The sequence below is a fragment of the Triturus cristatus genome, chromosome 3_2 (assembly GCF_964204655.1).
Source record: "Triturus cristatus chromosome 3_2, aTriCri1.1, whole genome shotgun sequence".
Lineage (NCBI taxonomy): Eukaryota > Metazoa > Chordata > Amphibia > Caudata > Salamandridae > Triturus > Triturus cristatus.
The window spans coordinates 930,944,039-930,964,055 of record NC_140584.1 but is presented as its reverse complement, the minus strand read 5'-3'; the positions used below and the strand labels follow the sequence as shown (position 1 = coordinate 930,964,055).

Below are 20,017 nucleotides of genomic sequence, written 5' to 3'. Positions count from 1 at the left end.
AGGAAAGGATTGAAAGGAGCACAACTAATGAGAGGGTAGAAGTGAGCAAGAGGGGGATAATATAAAAAGGAGGGAGAGGATGGAAGTTTGAGGTTGGGATGACGGTGAGACAAAAGAAGAGGCCTGACTGCCCGCACATAAAATAAATAAAACGCACAACCACCGTAAAGATGGCAAGTATCATGGCGAGACACGGATACAATCCTCGTTAGGCACTCTAGGCCTGTGCAGGAGGGGCCTCTAGTGTCCCAAGAGAAAGCATGGTCTGCCAGAGGATGTGCAGTCTTCAGGAGCCAGAGTCCGAGGTCTGGGCTTCCTTAAGGCCCACGGTCCCTGGCCCGGACGGATGGAGAGTGGAATCCCTGGGTGAGTCAGAGCATCTTGGACGCAGTGGATGACAAGGTCAGGCAACCCAATTACGCGTGTGCGGTCTGGATCCCTGTTCCCCAGCCAAAATCAGACCGAAAACACGATCACCCACTGGCCACTATCACTTCCGGACTGCACATGTTCTCTCAAGACCCTCCCTTCACCCCGACTCACCGGCAGAGGGTAGCACTCGTCATCAAGGTAGTGGGCATCCCAGAGCTCGACCTTGAGGCTGGCAAAGGTGTTGAAAAACTGTAGTTTCTTTTTCTTTATTCCCTCGGCGATAACTTCTGTCAGAGGCCGCGAAGTAACAGCCTGCAAAAATTCCTGCAAAAAGATACATTTTATGGTCACGGAGGCTAAATGGTAGCTAGATTAAGAATAAAGCCTGCAGTTCGCCTTTCTGTTTAAATGTTATGGTATCACCAGAGGAACACATTATGCTGCTCTTTTCCCACTTTTTTTTAAAAAGAAGGCAGAAAACAATAGTTCCCAAGATGCTCCTTCAAAAAAACATGATCGAATGTGAACACTACAAGCCGGGCCAATCAAGAGCCAGCAGAACTCGCGAGCTTCCTTTCCGGCGAATCATTAGTCATCTTCTCTTGCTTCTGCTCACCAGATGTGTTCGGTTTAGTTATTTGTTTGTGGCTCATAGCGTTACTTGCGTATTATAACAATGGGGCATATCAACAACAACCGGCGATAATTATCGCTGAGCGCACTTAGCGCTAGGATAATTATCGCCGGCTAGCGTTGATTTTTATCGCTGAGATAGCGCGCTATTAGCAACGCTTATCTCAATAGCGATAAAAATCCTCACGCTAAGTGGCTAACGTGAGATTATCGCTGGAAACCCAGCGATAATCTCACGTTAGCTTGTTGATAGGGACAAACAAACTTAGCCATGATATCCTCCTTCCATGGGATATCATGGCTAAGTCAGAAAAATACCAGACGTAAAAAAGCAGCGTTAACCGCGGTTAGCGCTGCTTTTTTTGGGGCATATCAACAAGGGCTCTATCTCTGCTTTTTTGGCTTTAAAAGCCAAAAAAGGAGAGATAAAACTAGCGCCCTATCAACAACAGGGTGCTAACATGCAAACATGCTTAGCGACATTTCTCCTATTATTTTACTCTGGAACCCCCCCTTTGCATCTCATTAGAGATGCAAGGGGAAGCGTAGAGTAAAAGGGTGCTAACATGCGAATTTGCATGTTAGCACCCTGTTGTTGATAGGGTGCTAGTTTTATCTCTGCTTTTTTGGCTTTTAAAGCCAAAAAAGCAGAGATAAAGCCCTTGTTGATATGCCCCATAGTCTTTAGAGTGTTCTCTGCACCGTATTGCTATGGTCTGGCTTGACACAGAAGCTGTCGCCAGACAATTATGTGAGAATCATCAGGGGAGGGGCTATGGCTCCACCCACATGTTGGGAGCCAGGAGTAAGTTTTGATTGGGCAGAAGTTATGTGCTTGTCTTCCACACAGCTAGGATATTTGTGTTTATTTGTTTATAACATTGTAAATACTTTAAATTGTCTTAGGAAACTAGATATTATTTATGGTGTTTTTCCCTGGCAGCAGCACAGATTGGATGAGAACAGTCATTAACCTACTTGGATTTTTAGGCCTGCTTCCCAGTGCAACTGTCACCTGACCGTTTAACCAACACCAATATTACTCTACAATTTTTTGCTTCCACACAAATACATATCCATTCCCATGCTATCTACTTGTACTACTTCACGTAACCATAAAACATTCCTTTAAAGGCAGACCTATTCATATTGCCAATGCTTGTTTTCAGAAAGTTATATATATTGCCATGTCTTTTCACATATTTTGTTAGGGTTCCCCTGCGAGCCGTTCCTAGATTCAGTGGGGCCTGAGCGGCTGGCTTATGTGTGCAGCAGGGGCGTAGCTATCAGTTGTGCAGCTGGTGCAGTGGGACCAAGGACCACGAGTAAGAAGGATGCAATGTAGGCTAACTCCTGGGCAAAGTGCTAGTTTCCTTGTTCACAATAGGGCACATTGCACTCTTGCTACGATACGGGTGTGCAGGCCAGCACGGGGAAAGGAGAGGATGAAGGGTTAACCTGGTACGGATAATGTCCTTGGGTTTTGCACATTTATTCTTGTCCTTTTCCTCAGGAAAATCAAGGTTGTTGTGTGTCATACTTCAGCGCGAGTGGGCAATACACATGCTGACTAGGCCCACATTTGACCCAACAATATTCCCCGTCACAGTCAGTGTCTCACTCCCCTCAATGTCAGCCAATCTTAACTATGCTATGATGATAGGCTGGAAGCACAGATTCCACTGGCTGCTTCCAGAAAACTCAGTGAGCTGAAAGACTGCTGTTGCAATGTCTGCTTCCCTATTAAGGGGTTGAGTGCTAATAAGCCCAACTATTTCAGAGGTCTGTAAATTGAATGAGTACCATTACATTTAATGATGAGAACTGTTATTTACAAAGCACAGAACTAGAAAGATTTTAATACTGAGGATAAATTGTGTTTGTTATTGTCTTTATTTTATTAGTAATCCCTAATGTAAATCTGGTGGTCTCCTTTAGCACGTTTCCTTTGAAAAAATATCTTTGTTGGGGATGGTATGTCCCAGACAATCCACTTGAGAATGAAATATAACCTATTCTTCAGTCACTCAAGAGAACCTGTAACACACTGCTCATTTCACATATGCATGCATGAGTTTTAAAAGATGGAACATGGACCTCTAGGGAAAAGAGGCAAGGTCAAATGCATCATCCTTTGCTGGAATAATACAAAAGGTGTAACAAAGGATATCAAGGAACTAAGGGGCATATTATCAACGGCCAGCGATAATTATCGCTGGTCGTGCTTAGCGATAAACTTCTTATCGCAGGCTATCTCTGGAATTTATCGCCCTGGTAGCGCGTTATTATTACCAACGCGTTTCTCCAGGGTGATAAAAATTCCAGAGATAGCGAGGTTATCGCCGTTTTGCAGGGAACATCGCTGGTTTTCCAGAGATGTTCCCAGCAAAACAGCGATAACCTTGCTGATACGACCCTGTGGTCGTATCAGCATAATCCACCCCCTATGTCACACATAGGTAAGTCAGGATTTTAGCAGACTTTAGATTGTGGCGAAAACATCAGTTTTTGCCAAAATCTAACGTCTGCTAAAATCCTGTGGGATGCCTTGTAAATATTGCGATGTGAACATGAACGATATTTGCAAGGTAATCCATCCGGAGTACGCCCAGTGACGCCCACTTTGCATCTCATTAGAGATGCAAAGGGAGGCGCTGGGAAAAAGGGTGCTAACATGTGATTATGCATGTTTGCACCCTCTTGTAAATAGGGCGATAGTTTTATCTCAGTTTTTTGGCTTTTTAAGCCAAAAAAGCGGAGACAAAGCCCTTGTAAATATGCCCCAAAGTGATTAATAGCAGTTGATGCCTTGAAAATACACAAAGGCTTCCAACATTTCAAGATGGATGTATGACGTGTCAAAGTGGGTAGAGTTAAAAAGCATGGCATTTCCCATATAATAGCATGCCAACTCTGACCCAGGCATGGAATGAAATATTAACGTAGTTAGCCTAAAAAAATAATGAAAAATAAACTGCCTCGGTCCACAGAGAGGTTTGAGATTATCAAAAAAAAGGTATACCTAGGAATCTTTTCCAGCACATATGCAACATTCCATGTACTGTCCATTAGAATGATAGTGGGGGAAAAAACAAGAGAGAGGACCTAGCGTTGAAGTTTACCAGTAAACTGTTACACACCAAAGAAAACTGTAATTGCATTAAAGCTGTACTGAACGCAAACAAGAGAAATATGTTACAATCATGGACACTGTCATGTAGCTACCAGAGGTAAGTAAGTAAGTAAGAAATTTGTAGAGCGTGAATATGCCCAAAGGCGTCTTGGCACTAACGTCTGAATGTGGAGTCAAATAACAAACCTAATGAGATGCAGAGTATGAGAAAAGACAGGTTTAAAGCTGTTTGCTGAATTGATTCAAGTTAGGCTGAGCTTTGAGTTCATAAGGCAGAGAATTTCAGAGTTTGCAGGTGGAGAATGTGAAACTTCTGCCGCTCCAACAGGCTATGTTGATTATAGGGATTACCACGTTCTTGGCCAAAGTGGATCGAAGCCTACGATTTGAGGTGTACTAGGTAATTTAATTGCTCGCTCATACGAGATTTGTCAGAGTTTAAAAAGACCCAAAGTCTTAGGTTGCATATTTAGCATGTGTCAGGATTCAGCATGGTGGGACCGGAGGAGGAACTGGAGTGCATCTGCCTCATTCTACCATTCAGTTACTTTGGGGTGCGGAGCGCTTGACGTGATACTCTGGTGAGAGATCATGTTAGCCATCTCTTGCTCATTGCCCTGTTGCATGGTGGAGACACATGCTTGCATTTATTTGTGTATGGTGGGGCAGAAATGTACAGCTACCTGCGTGTCTAACAAAGGAGACACCTGTATGTTATTGGTGTGCTGCTTATTTGAATGCCCTCGGGAAAGCCTAGAGTCTCTTCGCTTTTTCTGCTACTTACCAACCCTTCTCCTCACTTTCTTAATTTGGGTGCAGTAATTCCTCCTCTTCCGGCTGGCCTCTATGTTGGTGTACTCTTCCTTTGGTTACATGACTGAAAGTAGTGCATATTTTACCAATCCAAGATGGTTTCCTTCCGTTAAGAATCATTGTTACTAACCAGTCTATCACAGCCGCCTCTCTCTTTCCAGCAATGTTATGGTTTAAATTCCTATCTGTAACCATATGAAAGGAGCATGGAACTATCATTTCCTATGCCTCAACACTCCAGTTTCTTTGGTTGAGGTTGGTCTCATGGAGATCTTGTTCTTCATTTCTGTCTCCTGCTTCCACTTCGGGATGTTTCGTCTTTGAATCCTGACCCACAATCTTAGTCTCTTCCTGGTCTTCTGAGATCTGGCCACCTACAAATTCGTTAAGACCATCATTCTTGCCTCAGATGTTTTTTCTACAGCTACCTTTTTTCCAAAATAGTGATCATTCTTGAAGGCACCAGTCGAACGCGTGAGAAATCTATCATAAGGCAACACAGTGGCTACAACTAAGAGTCACCCTAGCATCCGGAGAGAAGAGAGAAGAAGCTACAAGACTAGTGTCCAGCTATTGACAGAATAACGTATATACAGATGTATGTTTTCTTCTGAGCAAGATGTGAAATATGACTACTAGGAAAATGACAGATACTTGTTAATGTGAGTAAGTCATCTTTGCCTCATCTACTGTACATGACCAAAACTTAATAAAACATAAAAAACAAATATGACCTTAGTAATTCATTCTGAGGACAGGCAGCTCTTACATCAAGGGCCCGATTACTTGCCTGTGGTGGTACAAGGCCAATGTGGGTGCCATCAATGGCTGCCATCAACATTTGGGATGCCTCCCAGGCAGGGCCAGCTCCAGGAATCTTTATTTGTGTGTTCCAACGATGCATTCGGGTGGGCCACTGCGTGCCCGAGTTGTCACTTATGTCTCTTGCCAGGCCTGCTTCAGGGCCCCCCTTTGTCTCTCCTCAGTTTTACAAGGGCCAGGGAGACGCATTCTTTCCTTCAAAAATCTCTTGCTAGATGTTGCCACTCTCAAGAAGTGTGTTTTTTCCTTGAAAGGTCCTCCTGATGGGAGGAGGAGGTTTCCTGGGGTGGGAGTAATCAGGCAGGTGACACTTCTCATGCTCCCACTCATGCACTCCTACTCGAATTCCCTTTCTGCCACCCTCATCCAGCGCCCCTCATCTCTCCATGGCCGCTCGCTCATGTGCATTTCATTTGTTGTATGGCGCTAATGATATGAGTGTAGGGTGTGACAGTGCTTTATATCACGCACACATTGTACAGAGACAATCAGTCATGCAAGTATGTACGTACATCAGTCAACGGGGAATGTCAAGTGAGCCAATGAGGATTGCAAGGAGTGGTAATCACATGTCATCCATACTGGTGCGCAGGATTTTTGAGGCGTTTGGTCTGGAGAAGCACTGACTCAGGATGTGTGTGGGGACATTTACAGGCAATGGCAGCTAGGTACACTGCACGCCACACCAATACGTGTGTTGGGTGTGCTTGGGATTACACGCATGTCTGATTTGCAGACAATGGACACCTCTGATTGTCTGCCAACGCCACTGACCCTTCACAATTTGAACCCTGGCCAAGAGACACCAGTCAGATGTCAAGGGATTTTCAAGCAGGGCTCACAGGTTGGATGTTTCATTACACGACATTGGTGCAGTATGGGAGAGCTTTGTTCTTTTTGACTCCTTCCCTCATTTAAGTCCATCGGGCCACGAGGCATGGCTATGTATATAATTTCACTCTCCTTTCGTCGGACATTCCATGTGTGTGAAGACTTGGTTCACGGGTCACACTCTCTCATCCCTTCACAGTGTAGTGAGCAGCTGGTCACTGTTCTAGTTGTTCTGATGTGCCAGCCACTCCCAGAGGGCTGGCTTACCCCCCCCCAGCCACCCAGCACAGGCGTCACTGGACATGTGTGCCTGCCAACGGAGCAGGACGCACGTGCCCTGGGCCGCTTCTCCTATACATGTACGGTGTCTGTGTGGTTAGTTTATATGCATGGGTGCCTCGTGCCCCACAACATTACACATGGTGTGCACCAGTCACTTTGGGCAAATAAGTTGTGATGTGTGGTGTCATTGGTAGGGCGCCACTGCAAATGCAGTATGTGTTCGCATGCGCGGTAGCTGGCATTCACAGCGATGAAATGCATTGGCCTCACTTGAATGTTGAAGGGTTGCGTTTGCAGCTTCCGGGACGCCAGGGTGTGGCACACACAATGCGGATGAGCCATCAGCCAATGGGTGCTTTCAGCGTACATGTTTAGGTGTTTGCTGTGTGCGCTCTCTGCAACTGCGAGGCTCGTCATTGACCCAATTGCCTTTGGTGGAATTCGCACTTTGCATTTGGCAGGTTGCCACATTCATCGTGGTGCTGCCATGCTTGCTGGGAGTTGTAGTTGTTCAGGCGTTGCATGCGTGGAGAAGTTTGGTACGTCCCGCTGTTGTTGGGCGCGGTGGCGTCTTGTCTGCCGGAGGTGCTGCAGGTGGTGCAGCGGGAAGGCCTGTTGCGCCGGATCCATGGCGGCTCCGTGGATTTAGATGGCTACTGTTTCGGCTCTTCCTCTCGGTAGTTGTATTTCCGCCATCCGCAACGTGGTGGTTTTTAGGGGACGGAGGAAAGGGCTGTCTGCAACATCATGATCTGCTTGGCGGACGGAACGTGTTTCCGCACGCCGCTCCTGCCCTGTTGGCTCCGTCCGCCACCCTTGCATACGCAAAACATGTGCGGAACCTGACAGATGGCGGCAGACGAAAAATAGCCTCTGTGAGTCCATTGTGATTTGTTGGTCGCAATGACCGCATCTGGGGCGGAAAACATGACGGTTTTCCGCCACCAGCATGGATGTCCATCCGTCCGTCATCATAATGGGTCCCTATGCGTAGAAAATATTGTAGCTCATTCTAACATAGAGACCATGTTAATAATTTTTGGGAAGGGGTGGTTATCAATTAAATTATTAACATTCATCATTCAAAACTCCACAAATATACACATTCGCATCCATTTTCTTAGCTAGAACAATAGGTAATGCCCATTCAAAGGGTTTAACTTCCTCAATTATCTCATGTGCGACCATCTTCTCCAACATGCATTGTAAATCCTTCCTCACACTAATGAGTATTCACCTTATTTTCATTTGCACAGGTTTGGCATCACTCTTCGAAAATATTGTGACATTATCTTGTAATTTTCTTACATTGATTATTTTGTCCCCTAAAATCTCCAGGGAAAGATTTGACAGTCCTAGAGGTAGTCTCGTTCAGTCACAGACACAATATTCATACTCTAAAATACATTCTACATTTGTGACACATAAAAGTTAATTCAACTTCGTTTTCCTTTGAAGGCCACATCTGGGACATAATACCCTATAAAACCAATCATATGGTCAACAAACAAGACATCATTCTTACCTGGGTTTTCCAAACCCTCAACCTTCTCATCCAAAAAACAATAAAATATTTAATTATAATGGCATAGGGTGAGTTAAAATCTGCCATCGCTCAACATTCAGTACCCTTAAGTTGAATGCAAAAATGTGTTGGACCTGAACCATCCTGATATTTACACTGCCTACAATGCCTATGCACAAAACTATATATTTCCCTTTACACCAGTTGTAATTCAAATCAGAAGACATGTTTGAAAGGCGAGAACGCGTGTGCTCGACTGAGGAATGTTCTTACCTATCTTACCAAATTCTATCACTTGACTGCTGAACTGATGTGTTATCCTCGTCCTAATTCTTTTCCTGAACTGATAGTAGTGGAGGAACAAAAGTGTAAAAGAAGATGATCCTGGAGTGTAGGTCTTTTATCCTTACTTGTAACGTTTGTGCATAGATCCAAGTATTTCTTGGCAGAAGGTACCCTCAGCCAAGAATAGCCTAGGCAAAACATGGCAATAATAGGTGCTGTGTCTGAAGCAGACTAATCCCATTGAGGAAGAAAAGCAGACCAGTGCTGGTACTGTGAAGCTCCAGGTAGCCTGATTTGTGAATTCTCCTGTATGTCCTAAAGTCCTTGGGAAACACAATGGCCCATTCTTTTTAAGGGAGGAAGGATCAGGTAGACTGGACCTCTCTTACTTAGGCTTTTCTTTGAACTACTCAAGCATTACACCAAGAGGACACATATTTCTCCATCAAATTTCACTTTGAGCAATTATAAATATGAGATCAAGGGATTTTCCTTGTTAGACCGTGGAGATTTTGGAATCGATAATCATCACACACAGGCTCATAACACCATAAACCTAGGACACAAACGAAGGTACCAGAAAATGTGCATTCTGTCGATGGAACTCGTAGTTTCTCATCCTGTTAAGGAAAAGACCAGGCCTATTTTAGTTTGGTTTACAGAGCTCAAGGGTAAGCTGTGATATTTGGCTTGCCCTGCCTTATCAGACATAATCCATATGTAAACTGGAACACCTTTACCATTTCCTTGCCATCTCAATTATGTGAAAAGCATTATATTTTCCTGCGGAGATTAATTGTCCTCTGCAGAGGATAATACAGCTAGACGTCTTCTATTCTCACCACTGCAAACGTAACTTCTATTCCAGTGTCCTATCAAGAATACCCTAATGTTTTTGTCAAGCCTACAGTATGTTCTTTACCACCTCATGGAGAATTCGGCGTGCTATACGTATTGAACTGCGAGAAGTAATTCCCTTTAGATGAGTAAATCCATTGTCGGAGAAAGAAAAAGGACTGCTAAAGGAAAATCTACGTGAAACTCTAAAAAATGGCATGACTGTCCATTCCACTTCCCCAGCTGGGGCATCTATGTTCTTCTCTGTTGTATCTCAGGCCCTGCATTGATTACCATGGATGAAATAAAGTAACAATTAATAACATATTCTTATTCCCACAAATAACAGATATTCTTGAAAGTGTTTGCGGTGCCAAGGTCTTCACTAAGCTTGATTTGTGCAGAGCTTATTATCTCCAAAGCATTAACCCTGGAGATGAGTGTGAGACTGCATTTCGCACTCCATTTGGACACTTCAAAAGCAGGGTTAGACCCTTTGTTTTGTGCAGTGCCCTTGTGGTTTTTCAGAGGTAAAGGCATGATAATGATGGTTGGGAACATCCTATTAGCTCACTGTCTTGTACCATGAGTATGAGAGAATTTATAAGGTGCTCGATTAGGAAATGTTAGCCACTAAGACTGTCTTAGGGGAAAGGGGAAGCCTTTCTTAAATTGAACTTTGCTGAAATCAGGACGGACGCCCTCATTCCTGCTTTCACTCAACCCACACCTTCTGCAACTTACCGCAGCAGCTTGCTGGACCCGCTGCGCGGGTCCCGCTTCGTGGGTGAAGTCAGCGGGTGTTACCAGCGGGTGTCATCAGCGCCTCGGGACCTGTTGGGGCCAGGATCGTGAGGGGGGGCCTTTGGAGTTGAGCAGGGCTGCGAGCTGTGTCGCAGGGACTCCATCACCCAGGAGTCCCTGCTTGATTGACCCACAACACCTGGGCCGCTCTCCCTGCTTGACACGCCCCCCGGCAGCAAACTTCAAAAAGCACCACTGAAGGCATAGCTTTGGGAAACCTTTCTTAAATTGAACTTTGCTGAAATCAGGACGGACGCCCTCATTCCTGCTTTCACTCAACCCACACCTTCTGCAACTTACCGCAGCAGTTTGCTGGACCCGCTGCGCGGGTCCCGCTTCGCGGGTGAAGTCAGCGGGTGTTACCAGCGGGTGTCATCAGCGCCTCAGGACCTGTTGGGGCCAGGATCGTGAGGGGGGGCCTTTGGAGTTGAGCAGGGCTGCGAGCTGTGTCGCAGGGACTCCATCACCCAGGAGTCCCTGCTTGATTGACCCACAACACCTGGGCCGCTCTCCCTGCTTGACACGCCCCCCGGCAGCAAACTTCAAAAAGCACCACTGAAGGCATAGCTTTGGGAAACCTTTCTTAAATTGAACTTTGCTGAAATCAGGACGGACGCCCCTCATTCCTGCTTTCACTCAACCCCCACCTTCTGCAACTTACCGCAGCAGCTTGCTGGACCCGCTGCGCGGGTCCCGCTTTGCGGGTGAAGTCAGCGGGTGTTACCAGCGGGTGTCATCAGCGCCTCGGGACCTGTTGGGGCCAGGATTGTGAGGGGGGGCCTTTGGAGTTGAGCAGGGCTGCGAGCTGTGTCGCAGGGACTCCATCACCCAGGAGTCCCTGCTTGACTGACCCACAACACCTGGGCCGCTCTCCCTGCTTGACACGCCCCCTGACCTTCTTTCCTCAGTATTTAGTTGGCCCACTGAACCGCAGCGCAGGAGCGTGCGGGAGCGCCCGGGGCGAAGCCTGGGCAGAGGGCGGGCCGTCTGAGGCCGTCCTAGGACGAACGAGGACGGGCCGGGCTCACCCTCTTTCTTCTTAAGCCTTGAAGTATTAATTTGTAACTGCTTTGTTTTATCCTTTTATAAAGTAGTCCCATGATGGCCTTATGCTCTAGAAAAGGTAGGCAGGTTACTATGAAAACGAGTAATGTTAAAGCAACCGGAACCCTGGATGATTTTATAATTCGGGCAACTGGGAATTTGGAAAAATAAATCGCATTTACTGAAAAGCGATTATCATTAGACCTGGTATCTGGGAAACGTTCCTCATTAGGACGTATTGGTTCTATAACTACGCCTGAACAAAGTATTGTAATTGACCCTGTAGTCAGCTTAAATCCCCCTACTAATCCCGTATCTGTTTCTCAATTAACATGTTCTAACGACCTGGTTGATGATTTAAACGCAGACTGTATATCATCAAGTACTGCTAGTAAGGATAGTACTCAAAACTGTAATTTGAGTCTTATAGTGCCCATATCAGCACGACCTCAGGTTTTAGAATCCGATTCTGTAGTAATTGAAACTACAAAAACTAGTAAACAGAAAAGAGGAGGGGGTCATAATGGGGGTAGTAGAGCTAAAATATCTAAAATCAATGCTCTCCGAGTTGTGGCCAAACCTGCGAAACAAAGGGGAACTTCATCCGGGGATGTTATACCCATAAACCATTCTTGTTCAAATGATGAACTGCTTCTTAACATTGAAAAGCTGGTTAAAACTCTTTTGATGCCTTTATTGGAAAAAACTCTAGTAATAAATTTGAAATTGGACCAATTAGAACACCTTATATCAGTTAACACGCACTCCCGTGACACATTGGCTAAGAATAGTAAGGCCATTGAGATTTCGGGGGATAAATTTACTGCTATAAAGAAAGTGGGTCCAAAAAAGCCAATAGGGGTGTTACAAATGGCTACAATTGCTGATCCTGCTAAAGCAGTTTCACAAACAGCTTCAAAGAATACCACTTTGATAGATGGTGGTCAGCAAAAGCCTGCAGCGGTTGCTGCACCTGCACCAAAGCCATCGGTACCTAAGCAGGTGGTTACTACCAGGCCTAAGGTAACATCACAACAGGGACCTACAAATCAGGGGGAAAAAGCTCCACTAAAGCGGACAGTCTGTGTAAATCTACCTCCTGACTCCACCCCTTTTACAGCAATTTTGACGGGAGTGCCAGGGGTCAGACCTAATCAAATGGAATCAAATAGGGATCTTAGAAATAAAGTAATTTTTTTGCTCAATAAAAACAGACCACTTCCCCCTGCCTCTAGGACAGAAATATTAAATGTTAGAAGGGTCCCTTGGGTGGGTCCAAGTAATAAAGACCTGGAGGGGGATTGCATTCTTATACATTTTAGGGATAATTGGGTTAAGGATTTTATTTGTCGTGAACCTAGGTTTGGTAGATTGGGGGATATACAATGTATAGGTTTAGAATATTTTTACCCCAATCTAAAGCATGTTACTTTCCATCCACCCCAGAAATACCCTAGAATGCGACTCCAGGGTGAGGAATATCTTGGGTGGATACCAAATAATATTCCTCTGAGAAACAGTTTTGACCCATTGATGGGGATGGAGGGGATAGACTGACTACCAACTAGCCAAAAGCCCGTTAAGCTATGTGGTGAAATTGGTAGTCCTCTAGTGGAACATAACAGTGAAAGATTGAGGGGTAATGCCAATAAGGTGGCATATTTGTATTGCACCGAGTGAAAATTCTGTTGAGGCAGAGGTTTGTGATATTGTAAACAGTGTGTCAGATTTGCCTGCCCCCAGGTTTGATATGGCCACGTATATAGATCAACCAGGTGATTCACCAAGGAAAACAGGGTTTCGGTTGATTTCGTGGAACATCGCAGGTTTCTCTAGGAGGTTACAGGATGAGGCTTGGCTGGATTATGTTGCAAGCCATGATATCATGTGCCTCCAAGAGACATGAGGTAGAACTGACCAGGATTTTGACGGAGTCAAATCATTTAACGTATTAGCTGTGCCATCACAGGCAGGCAGAGCTAAAGGTGGGATAATGACCGCTATTACTCTCAAATGGAATAATTTAATAACATCTAAGATAGTAGCTACTCCCTGGTATCAATTACTTTTGCTAGAATCTCTGTTTCCCGTGCCCCTGCTGCTGATTAATTGGTATTACAATGTTTTTGATAACCATGACACAGCTGTAATTGTGAGTTTGCAGGAGGCTATATCCAAGGTGCGTAGTGATCTACCCTTGTTATTTACTATATGGGTTGGCGATTTCAATTGTACCCTGTGTAAATTTGGTGGGTCAAATGTGTGTGGTTTGGTGGACCTAAATGAGCACCCTATCCAGCATTTTAAGCATACACCTCAGGGTGATGCGTTAAATAATATTATTGTAATTAATGACTTATGTATAATGGAATCATGTGTTGCCCCAAATTTACTTCCCATACCAACCTTTCAGGGTCCTAGTGGATCTATGAGTGTTATTGATTTTATTATTGTGTCCAGTAGCTATTTACACTTTATTGATAAATTTGAGACGCATGCAAATCCGGCAAGCGATCATAATCCTTTGATCTTAACTTTGTGCCCCCCCCCGTTGCAACAAGGCATCCAATCTGGGACCAACCTGTAAGATATAATAGGAATCAAGGTGTTACCATGAAGTGGGAGAAAGTAGATGTAATTGGGCTGGAGACGGAGATTTTAAGTGCTAATAGTTCTGTAATTAAGTCTTGTCTGTCACCAACCACAGACCCTGAAAATGTAATTAAGAATTTCGAAATTCTGTGTGGGAATGTGGCAGAGCATCTTAAAAAAAACAATGGTTAATAGACAGTCCAATGGCTTTAAATGGTTTGATGCTGTGTGTTCTGCAACCCAAAAATCACTAAAAAGGGCTTTGCAAAAAAAACCAAGGAATAAGGAGCTGGTAAGAACTGCGAGAAGCGCATATAGAGAGGCAATTAGAAAACGGAAGCTGGATTTAAAAACCTTAGCTTGGGACGACCTAGAAAAAGCCTCAGAGTTAAAAGACAGTAGGCTTTTTTGGGAAGTGGTAAATCGTCCCTTATTTTCTAGTGATGGCAAGGAAAATATGGTGATGCAGATAACGGGTGAGACATGGGAAGCCCACTTTGGGAACATTTTTAATCCTAAATTAGTATCCCTCTTAGGCTTGCAGGATGATACAAAGGATGTGGACTTCCCGCTTACAGCTTCCTTGCTTAGCTCATCGCTTACTCTGCGGGAAGTTGAAGATGCCCTGAGGAAAGGCGTACCACTAAAAGCCCCTGGCCCTGATGCGGTGCCGTTGGATCTTTTCAAACATAATACTGTCGTATGGGCCCCTTTGTAATTGAATGTATTCAAAGCAGCTATTGTCTGTCGCATTCCCCTATCCTGGAAGGAGGCAGTGGTGGTGCCTATTTTCAAAAAGGGTGACAAGTGTGACCCACAATGCTATCGCCCAATATCATTAATTGATGCATCATGCCAACTATTGGGAAGGATAATTTTGGCCAGATTGGAGACGTGGGCAGACTCCGTGGGCCTAATTGTGAACTCTCAATATGGGTTCAGGAGAGGAAAGGGAACAACCGAACAGTGTCTAAATCTGGCACTAATTATGGGTAAGTAAATGAAGGCCAGGGGTTTTTCTATCCACCTGGCCTTCATGGATTTATCCAGTGCCTTTGACACTGTTTGTAGGAATAAACTATGGCGGATGATGGAGGACATGGGTTTTGAAGAACCTTTGGTTACCCTGCTCCGCAGACTACATGCGGCTACAACTGTGACAATAAGATTCGGGCCAGGGGGGGAAAAACAAAATCTATCCCCTCAACTGAGGGTGTACGACAAGGCTGTATAATAGCGCCTTTTCTGTTTTTAGTTTATACTAATGGCCTGGAAAAGTTCTTGTTGGAACATTGTTTGGATTTCCCGAAGGTGAACGGCAAGAAGATACGTATGTTATCTTATGCCGATGATACGGTATTAATGACCCTTACAGCGAATAGTATGCAGACCTGTCTGGAAGCAGTTAATAACTTTATGCTGGACCTGGACCTAAAGGTAAACTTTTCAAAATCTTTTGCAATGGTCTGTGGCCCTAAAGGGACAAAAACCCATAAGTTCATGGTAACTAATTCTACTATTGACAAAGTTGATTATTTCAATTACTTGGGAAATTTATTTAACAACAGACTGAGCTGGGTCCCTTTGATGAAGGCGCGTGTACAATGTACCAGTAGATCTATAGAGGGTTTATTTAGTTTTTGTAGTAAATTGGGACAAAAATCAGTCCCACATTTAAAAACCTTGTATAGAGCAAAATGCCTATCTGTGGCCACCTACGGGGCAGGGGTCTGGGGGATAGACAGCCCAGCCATGATCCAGGTCATGGAAAATAAATTTTTAAAGCGTTTATTGTCAATTCCATCAGGTTCATCTAACAGTTTTTGCCACACTGAGATGGGAATGGAATATGTGACTGACATCATCCGCGTTTCCCCTTTATTATTATGGGGTAAAATATGGTTATCGGAAGACCTTCAGCTCTCCAAAGATATCCTGAAGGACTGCAAAAACCTTGAACATGCAATGCAGATCCCATGGTTTTCATATGTTAGTAATACTTTGCATAGAATTGGTTTGGGTCACTTTTATGATAACCCCGAAAAAATGCAGGGGGACATAAAAACTCTGATTAAAACAAGTTATCGTAAAAGTTTAAGTATGTTACACTCAGACCAGCCAACAAATTGTTTGGGTAAATTGCAGTATCAATTTTATTTAACATTTACTACTAATGTGCAATGGCGCTTTTACCTAACAAGGTTTAGATTAAACACTCTTCATTTTCTTTTTGCCTTTCCAAAACAAGGGGGTTGGTGTGAGAGGCTGCCCCCTTGTTTTTGCGATAACAAAACTAGTCAAAGTACTATTCATGTTGTCCTTTTTTGTTCTCTTTATAAGGAACCAAGAATTAGGTTTATTAAGCCTAGTCTAAAAGGGCGACAACCATGTAATTATAAAGAGGGTTATGACTATTTGTTATCGCTATCATCTTCTGGAATATGTTGTGCCATGTTAAGTTTTATACGACTGTCACTCCAGATTAGGAAACGGTATTGTTAGTTTGTTTAAAGACCTTCTTGCTGCCAGTGCAATAAGCACTAAAAAATCAATGTCATATGTTGGTCCAAATGGTTATATAGTATGCTAATAATCTCTGTTATAGGGCGACTAATATGGTTTCGCATTGTAGGTTTCCATTCTTCCTGATAAATGATATGTTAAATTTGTATAAACTTTGTTTTAGTAACAATATGTTTTTAAATTAAGGTCTGTATACTTTTATGATTCTATCTTTTTTTAATCGAATAAAGTTCATGAATCGACTGTCTGTGAAGGGTGCAGACATTAGTAGAAACATAAGAACCTTTTGAAAAATGAACTGATCATCCAAATCTGCAATGTTTACAAACCTAATCGTAAGTAGCCGTCAAGCCCATGACTTCAGCTGCTTCAAACATGTACTACAATCCACAATCTATACTTTCCACCCACTTGTGGGAGACTGCACAGACTCCATTTGTTTTCTTGTTCCTGGTAAAAATGTATCAACCTGCTTCAAATGCTCCTATCCTGATGAAGGGCAAAAAGAGGCGACTCTAATTTTGGGCCCTCATCCGAGTTCAGAAGATACCAATTACTTTTCAACAAGTTTTTTAACTTTTATTTTCTTGCTTTTCTTTAAAAAACAGAACATTTTCTATTGCAACAGCCATTACAGGACAAAGACCTAAACCAACCCACCATTTTTTAAAGTTTTGCTTAGGGGTTTGCAGGCCGTGGTCCTTGAATCTTGAACCTCTGAACGAGACTCAGATGTTCGCAAAACCTTTCCTGAGTCTGTGAAACCCAAGCATGGACTTTGAGACACACGTTGATCCCCCTCACAGATTTTCAGACCCAGGTTGATAAGCCTTGTGAGGACGTAAATAGAATAGTAAAATATCATATCCTAGAGTGAATTATCTCTACCCAGCATAGCATCGTTGTCCTTCAATAATTTTAGGTAAGTCACGCTCCCGCTGCGCGGGAGGCAAATCCCTTAGGCGTTGGCGTATAGCTAACGCTGCTGCTTTCCCTTTATTGTTACTCAACATTATGTCTGATACCGCCACAAAATCAGTTTCATCCCTAAGTCCAGGGCAGGTGCTGCCCTGTGCTCATTCTGGACCTGTTTTAATACTTAAGGTAGAACTGCCAAAGAAGGGGTACCATGTGTTCTGGTATATACTGCAGCGAAGACCGTACCCCAAGGGGCACGGTCCTCTACTGGGGAGCCACCCCATTGGCAAGTAGACAGTTGGTCTCCTGTGTTTTTCTTGCAGGCCCGTATAGGAAAATACTGCTTTAAGCTGATTTGTGTTTTGAGCAATCCAAAACTGAATTTCTTCCCTCTTAGTGGGGACCTTTCCCATAACTGCATTCTGTGTTTGTGGGCTAATGGCCGGTGTGACCAATTGTGGTGGTGCAGCTTGATCAGCCCGTGCAGGCAGTCGCAGCCCGTCCCCTGCCAAAGAGGTAGGGCAGGTCGTAGGAGAGACCTGGGGGAGGCCGGAGCATTGGGGGGACTTAGGGTGAGTAAGAGAAATAAACTTACCTGATTGCCGCTGCCGCCGCCTCCTCCGCAATCCGCGCTGTCCCGCTCTTCCTGATTCTGGGAAAGGCTCCCAGGATGCACTGGTCATATCATGATGCTGCAGGAAAGCAGCATTATGACTGGTCTGAGCGCTTCAACTTTGCACTCCCACGCAGACTGGAAGCCTGTGAATTCTTTCTCCAGCCCCAGCAATGAAGCTGGGGCTGGAGAAAGCTACTCTATGCATGAGGTGTTCGGTCAGCCTGAAACACTGACCAAACACCTCATGCGTAGTGCACTCCCCCACCACAGTGTTATCCCCTGGACCTGCCTCCAAGACTCGTCACGTCAGAGTCCTGGGGGCGGGTCCAGGGAGATTTAAAAAAAAGAATGAAACGGGTTAGAAACCCGTTTTATTACCGTTTTATTTGTTCCGGCTGTTGGTGGCGGGGTGGCGCTCCTCCGCCCTAATGGTGGGGCCGCCGCTGTACGCAGTAGTAAGTGTTAATGTTCTCATCACAAACTGTGTAAAGCATCCATATATTGTTACTAGATTATAATATAAACCCTGCAGCTGGGCTGTGGTCAAGTGATTGACACCGGGATGTGGTGTGTAACCTGCTGGGACTGGACATGCCACCCCGTCATTGCTGAGTGGGCTCATTCTCACATTTTGTAAAGTATTTGTATTAGCATGTTCTTGGTAAGTAAGAGAGACTTCTATTGCCTCATATGGAGTGTATTCATCTGATGTTTCAGCTTTTCATATTCGTAAAACACCCGTGTCGTATTATCTGCCGCTGGGGATGTAACCCAGGAATAGAACACCTCTGTTCTATATGCTTTGTGTGCCTCTACCACGAAGGTAACGTCCCCACCATCTAGTGTGAGGCCTTTCTGTAGTAGTTTCTGAGTGACTGCATATCTGCAGTTCTCATAGATTTTTTCTGCCATGTTATGTAAGAAATAAATTGCTGAGTTAGGCTAACAGAGTGGGAATTAGATCTTTTCAAGCATGAACTTCCAACAGCAAATACATATAATATACCTACTCAGCTGAGGATGATATTCAAACCTACCACGGACTTCTCCGGTTTAAAAGGTGTGTAAGGATCTCTGAGAAGGCATGATTGAGCTACTCAGTTGATCCATGCAAAATAAAAAACCAATCATCGTTGGTGGCGCCATGTCATGTAGTTTCTACTAATCAGTAGGTACTGCGCGTTTGTGGATCACATAAACTTAGGATGGTGCCAGATGATTCCTTGTACCCTTGCAGGATATGTTGTTCCTTAGACCAGCTAGCACACATTGCCATAATAAGCTCCCCTAACCTAGACAGGGGGCGACCAGTTCTGGCAACCACTGAACATGTCAACCCTGTTCTCTCAGGAACCGTGGTGACAGATCTTGAACTTTTTGCTCAGCCACTCGTGCTGTCTTTTGCTCCAAGAAATATACAAAGAATACACGATGAGTTGTTTTCAATATTTATTGAACCACAGGGATTCTTCTATAGAAAATATGTGCTGCAATTATCAACAGACGAAAGTTATAATAAGTGTCAGGACAGTGAATGCAATGAAGAGTTCCACCATCTTGCTGAAACAATGGATATATGCAAGCATATGTTACAATATATCAATCTAGCATACTCCTACTGTGCAAACCCTAACCTATGTGTCTAAGGTGTAAGTGTATCTTCTGCCAAGAAACCCCCTATTGGATGATCCAACCCCGTTACCTGGTGGGTAAGAATGTGGGGACCTGTCTTGGTCACGAACTGGACACCCATCGCGAAGATGTCAGTCAGCTGCTGGGCGAAAGATTCAGCATGCAGGGACCCTTTGAAGTCAGCTGAAGTGTCTCCTCTGATTATACTTGGAAAAGGCTATTTATAGAAAAAGGCATCCTTGCCTTGGGATAAGATTGTGATCAGGCTGCCATTGTTTGTTTTCCACAGATAGCTGTGTCACCATATGGAGGTAATAACAAACACATTTGCACAACGTACGTGAGGGCCTTGTAC

At 44.3% G+C, this 20,017-nt stretch overlaps 1 protein-coding gene across 1 annotated transcript in view; it reads right to left on the bottom strand.

The window, feature by feature from the left end:
* The window catches only part of LOC146858828 (uncharacterized), a 1,229,505-nt gene that overhangs the window by 18,066 nt on the left and 1,191,422 nt on the right, over window positions 1–20,017 (bottom strand). Inside the window, exon 31 of the mRNA XM_085647127.1 lies at window positions 544–696. Coding sequence (XP_085503253.1) covers window positions 544–696 — 153 coding nt within the window. The remainder of the gene's footprint in view (window positions 1–543; window positions 697–20,017) is intronic.